The 6000-nt window shown below is 39.2% G+C and overlaps 1 protein-coding gene across 1 annotated transcript in view; it reads left to right on the forward strand.

The window, feature by feature from the left end:
* Nucleotides 1-5472, forward strand: part of ABCC4 (ATP binding cassette subfamily C member 4) — a 222824-nt gene extending 217352 nt beyond the window's left edge. Inside the window, exon 31 of the mRNA XM_058184767.1 lies at nt 3324-5472. Within this exon, the coding sequence (XP_058040750.1) occupies nt 3324-3431 (108 nt within the window). The 3' untranslated portion in view covers nt 3432-5472. The remainder of the gene's footprint in view (nt 1-3323) is intronic.
* The last annotated feature ends 528 nt before the right edge of the window (nt 5473-6000 follow it).

Below are 6000 nucleotides of genomic sequence, written 5' to 3' on the forward strand. Positions count from 1 at the left end.
TTGTGGTGCTGGACTCATTTACTTTTCCCTCTCGGTAAATCCAGGATTATAGTGAAGCTCCACCAAGTTCCCTTGTTTTTGATAAATAAAGCTGCAGTTTTGTACACGAGCGGAGGGCAATTTGATGAATGGAATCAAATTTGATGAATAAATTTGCAGTTTTATGCATGGACAAAGAAAACTAGAGGAAAAATTCTTATTGGTTGTAACTATTCAATAATATATGTGTGTAATTTTAGTTTTAGTAATTTCTTACTACTCTGATACTACTGTATTTGTGCCATGAATGAGACCTACCTATTTAGGTGTAACATTTTTTTTCTTCTGTTCAATTGTGTCTGATTCTTGGAGACTGCCTAGACAAAACTGCCTTATAGTTTTCTTGCCAACGTTCCTTAGAAATAGTTTGCCATTGTCTCCTTCCTAAGGTTCAGAGAAAGTGATTGGTCCAAGGTCACTTGGCTGATTTCATGCCCAAGGCAGTACTAGAATTCAGAGTTTCCTGCTTTCTAGCTTGATGCCTTAATCTCTATACCAAACTGGTTCTAAATAAACTTGATGACTCTCCACTCATTGGGGCATATGATTTTAAGAGAATGATGGACATCATGGTAAAAAAATCAGATAAAAGGGATAGGCAATCATCAGCTCTACTCCTGAAAAAAAAAAAAGGAAAGTGCAGGGGTGGAAGTGGTGATGATGATTGCTTAGAACAGGGGTGTGAAACTCAAGGCCCGCGTGCTGCATCTGCCCCATAGGATGCTTAGATCTGGCCTGAGGGACCGTTCTGGAAACAGCAAAGGACCGGCTGCGGTGCCTCTGCCAGCGAAAACGGAGCTTGGGAGGACTGTATGCAGGTTCTGTTTTTGGCCACGACAGCCTCCTGCAGTCCTCCACCAGCAAAAATGGAGCTGGGGGGCCCCTCCATTTTCACTGGCAGAGGGCTGCAGGAGGCCATCGTGGCTGAAAACGGGGCTCAGGAGCCCATTTTCGCTGGCAGAGTGCTTGGGCTGCCACAGGCGTCCCTGACATGAGTGACGTCAAGCTGCCCATGCCCATCCTGACTACGCCGCCCCCCTGGACCCCTGAGGTCAAACACAACCCTGATGTGGCCCTCAATGAAATCGAGTTTGATAACTCGATTTGACAACTCGATTTGGCTTAGAAAGCAAGAAGGCAAACAGGTATTTTGAAGCCACATTATTTTACTTGAACAAAATACTTCTTTCAGGTAAAACCAAACCAGGTTCTCTAAATTAGATATCATATGAACCCCAAAATATTGAATGTACAACCTATCTGCCAAGAGCATATCTCAGAATATATATACCCACACTCTGTCTGCTGCCCTGAATTATTCTAATATTCCTTTAATATCACTTTCCAATCACTTTTATAATCTACTCTCCTAGGCTTCCCTCCTTTCCCGGCACTTTAATCCAGCTGAAGCAAACTAACACAAGACACAAAATGAAAATAAGACTATTTGATTCTTTAGTATAATGAAAACAAAATAATGTTAGAATACAATAGAATAAAAATAAAAGCAACTGTAATAACTCTTTTGGACTCTCTGTAAAATTAGTAATATTTGAAAAACAAATATCTGGTTAGAACAAGAGATGTTTGGTTCAAAGCGCTGGATATTTGAAATAAATTTTCCACTCCCACCAAATTTAGATTCCAAACAATTCTGTAAAGCAAAGTTTTTAAATTTCAAGTTCAGTAAGAACTTCTTAAAAAAAAAAAACCTCCTCACATTCAATTAATTACTGTCTTCATCAATTTACAGTATTCTTATTTCTTTTGAAGAGTTAGGAACCTCTTGCTCATAAATCAAATATATGAGAAATACAGAAAAACTAATTTTAATCAAGATCTCTGAACATCAAAATAGGTTCTGGATTCAGAGACTTTTAAGAAGATTTTGCAATTGAACTTGCCAATTATTGTAGAACAAGGCCTATGCCTAAAAGAACTGTTCTGGAAATGGTATTTTGGCAATAAATCTTATTGCACCATAGAAATCTAGTGATGAGAAGAATAGTTCTGTCTTTCTCATAATTCTATCAAGCATAAGATCTTGGAAAAACCAAAACAAAAGTCGGCAAGCTGGTTTGAATTTAAATGCAGCCTTTATCATAAAGATGTGGAAAGGCGACTTCTAAGAACAGTGAAATCGCATAACATACATGTCTGTCAAATACATGTAAAATTTTTATTATACCGTGGCTCATCTCTTTATATGAGAAGAACTATTTATTTATAACTTTGCCTGGAGCATCACTCAGTGATATAAATTACAAACAAACAGGCTCCCTGCACTGTTTTCCAGAAAGCATAAATATTAGGCCTAACTCATGACATATGTCGGCTCTGTGGAAGATAGTGCATTTTGTGTGTTTTAAATAAAACTTTTTGACATTCTCCTTTCTGGGAAAAAAAAATACATTTTGAAGCCCCTTTTCACCCAAACACATTTTCCGATAAGAGCACGCAAGTCTTGACATTATTTCATTTTGTTACCCACATCTGTCAGGGAGCAGAGATATGATACAACTACTGAAAACTGATGATTGTGGAACAGTGAAACTTGACAGGATTTCATTTCCTTTATGTTCTGATTATACATTTATCAGGAAACCTGTATCTCTGGCAGTTCAGCTCGAAATTGGTAGAATTCAAGAACTCAAAAGCTCAGCCAAGAACTATTCTATTATTTGGTATCATCTTACATTTTAGAGAAGTTGCTTGCTCGAGCCATTGTTCCTGTTTTCCCTTTCCCTTTCATTATTGTGGCACCCTTTCCCTCAGATCACATTTCTATAAAGCTCTGTGACTCTGCCACATTGCAAATTAAATGCTGGGATATTTCATACATCTATCCTGAACTTTCAATGCTTGTCAATCATAGTTTGTAAAATGCAGGGATTACAACCTTGATATTCACATCCAAATCTATTGTGCTTATTTTTATGTGGGAAAATAGAAAGCCCTTGCGCAGACACTAGATTTCGAAGCAGCTTTGTCACCCTGTTTTTATCTCCATTTCTGAGCCAGTAAAAGGATTTTATTTATCAGTTTAATGTCAAATGATAGTTATCTGTTGATCAGAATTATTAGCACTTTTAGTGGGATAACGACCCTATATGTTGAAATATGTATGCTTTGCTGAAAATGAAGGCAGGTTTATTACTTTTTTAAAAAAAAAAGAAATAAAAGGATTTAAAATGTGTATTTTTTACCTTTGATATATATCCTTAAGTGACAGGCTTCAGAATAAGCTACCATATAAATCTAACATACAATATCTTCCTTCTTAGGTTTATTTTAAGAAGAATTATCCTGAAGTTACTCCAAGTGATCAAGCAGTCACCAGTTCATCTATATCTGAATCTCAAGGACTAATAATTTTTGAGACTGCGCTATGATCTTATGCAATCATTGGGAGGGGCAGGTTTTCTTTTCTTGTTCTTTTAACAGAATGTAACCTTATCAAAAGACAGGTGAATCTTCCAATTCATTCAAAGGTGTTTTTGCACTGGAATATTAATTGTCATACAGAAGAAGAAAAAATATTTTTAAATAGTCCTTACTCCTTATATTTACATACAATATTGTTCAGAATTTTTTAAGAATTGTATTTCTGAAAGTGCCTAATTTTGTGGATTTAGCAAACAAGAAGCTTGCTCCACAATATCTGCAGCCCAGTTCTACGATGGATAAATTTGCTCAGGAATTCACAACTTCCTCATTTCCTCTAATAATGCCATAGCAGAGAGACATTGCACTGTAAAATTCCTGAATGTGCTGCTGTTACATCATCCAGGGTCTGATTTGTACTTATGTCCTTTATATGTAGTGTAGCTTTGTTATCCAGAGGTAGAGAAACATATTTGTGTAGTTGTGCAATTAATTTCTGTTTTTCAATCAGTACAAACTTTCACCAGGATCAGCTTCCTGTGTGAGAATCCTTAAAGCCAAATCTGCTGTATTCCAGAAGCTCAGTCTTTAAAGGAGAAGCAGAAGAAATTGTGGGGTTTTAACACCAAACACTACTTCCCAGACCCACATAATATCTGTCCTCTGTTTTTGACCCCCTCGCTCTACTGTGCATTGATAGCCAGTGAGACGTATTTCATTTAGAGATCAAATATGGCATACATATTTTTATTCACTGTTGTGCAACCCTTGACACATTGAAACCCCTGGTGCTGGACACCTCTTATAGTTTTAGGACACCTTTCTCAGGTGGGGGAAATGTAGTTTTCTAGTTTTGCACATTAAAAACAAGTTGGGAAAGAACAAGATCATGATACCTTAAAACATGTAAATCCTTAACTCCATGGGCAGTTATGCTTAAATTAGAACTTTTGAACTTGGTTATTACAAGAAAAGAGTTACATCCTTCACTGCAATGTTTTACAAATCATATTTTACATTTAATTGGGAAATAATGTCAGTGTTCTGCCCCACCCCCGAGAAGACACACGAGCTGACTGTATTTGCCAGCAGTTTATTCTTGCTACAGATATCAGCTCTGGCAACGAACCTGCGATTGCCTGCCAAGTCCTCCTTATCTCTTCAATGCTACTGCGATCTGTTGCTGGAGCAACCCACAGTTCAGAAGTAAACAGAAGTCTGAAAAGCCAATTCCTGAGTCTCGCAATAAAGCAGCCAAAGTTTCCAAAAGTCAGTTTTTGTCCGTCACGGAGCCCAAAGGCAGCTCCACCCACTTTTATACCCTGTGGTGTGTGGCTCTGTGACTCAGCACTCCCTGGGCCGGCCCCTTCCTTTCTTTTGCTGCGCACGCTTCACTCGGCGTTACTGCCTTGCATCTAGCCACAATTGATCCTCCTCAGCTGGCTCTTGGGGCATTGCCAGAGGGAAGGAGGGGTCAGGGGAAAGAGGCCGTGTCAGCTCCTCCTCCTCCACCTGGCCTGCCTCTGGAATCTGGAGCGGAGCCAGAGAGGAAGATTCTGCAGAGGGAAGCCCTGTCGGCTCTTCCCCCTCACTCTCCGAGTCACTCTCTGCCAGGAAGCCCAGCTCGGGGCCCACAGACACAACAGTCAGTACCACAAACTATATTATAGCTGGCAATTTAAATTTTATAAATTTTAATAATTTTAATGTAGGCAGCAAAATGCTACCAGAGACAAAGCACTGGTGTGAACAGTAGTTCACTGCTGCTGGTTGCATGGATACTTCCTGAGGATAAATCCCAGTAGAAGAAAAATGTGAAAAAAATGTAGTGGTATCTTATCTGTAAATCAAGGTGAGAGAAGGTGATATTATTTTGTGCAATGCTTCACAAGTATTTCCTTTCAGTAGCATTTCTGTTTGTATATTTTGCCAACCGAAATATGTAAAAAGTTCCATTCTGATTCTACTGTCATCAGTTCACCGTATGCATTTATTGTGCCTTACTGAATCTCAAACCAAGTGTACTGAAAATACATTAATTTAAAGATGCTTTGCGAGTTTGCTTTATTTAGAGTGCATTATATACAGCTGCAAGCTACTGCCAATGAATTATTTAGACCAGTGTTTCCCATTCTGAGACCCTTTAAATCAGGGGTCCCCAACCGCTGGGCCACAGCCTACTACTAGCCCATGCCCTATTCAGAATTGAGCTACGTGAGTGGCTGGCTGGAGTGTGCGTGTGTGTGCACTCATGCATTCACACACCAATTCCCTGCTCGCACGAGTTGAGCTGCATGGATGCACGCTGGCCTGCCACTCACACGGCCCAGTTCCCCCCTCTCTCTCAGCCTGGCCTCTAAGGCTGGGGACCGCTGCTCTAAATGAGTTGGGGTACAGATTCCAGCATTCCCTTCTATGTCGATTTGGAATCATGGAAGGATGACACATCACAGAAGGCAAACAATGAGACTGTGTACAGCAAAAAATAGCTTTTAAACAAACAAAATCACCCTGTGGTATTTTTGTAACACGAATTCTGTATTCTATAGAGTTTAGGGTATATGTAAAATTCTTTAG

The sequence above is a fragment of the Ahaetulla prasina genome, chromosome 5, assembly GCF_028640845.1.
Source record: "Ahaetulla prasina isolate Xishuangbanna chromosome 5, ASM2864084v1, whole genome shotgun sequence".
Taxonomy (NCBI): Eukaryota; Metazoa; Chordata; class Lepidosauria; order Squamata; family Colubridae; genus Ahaetulla; species Ahaetulla prasina.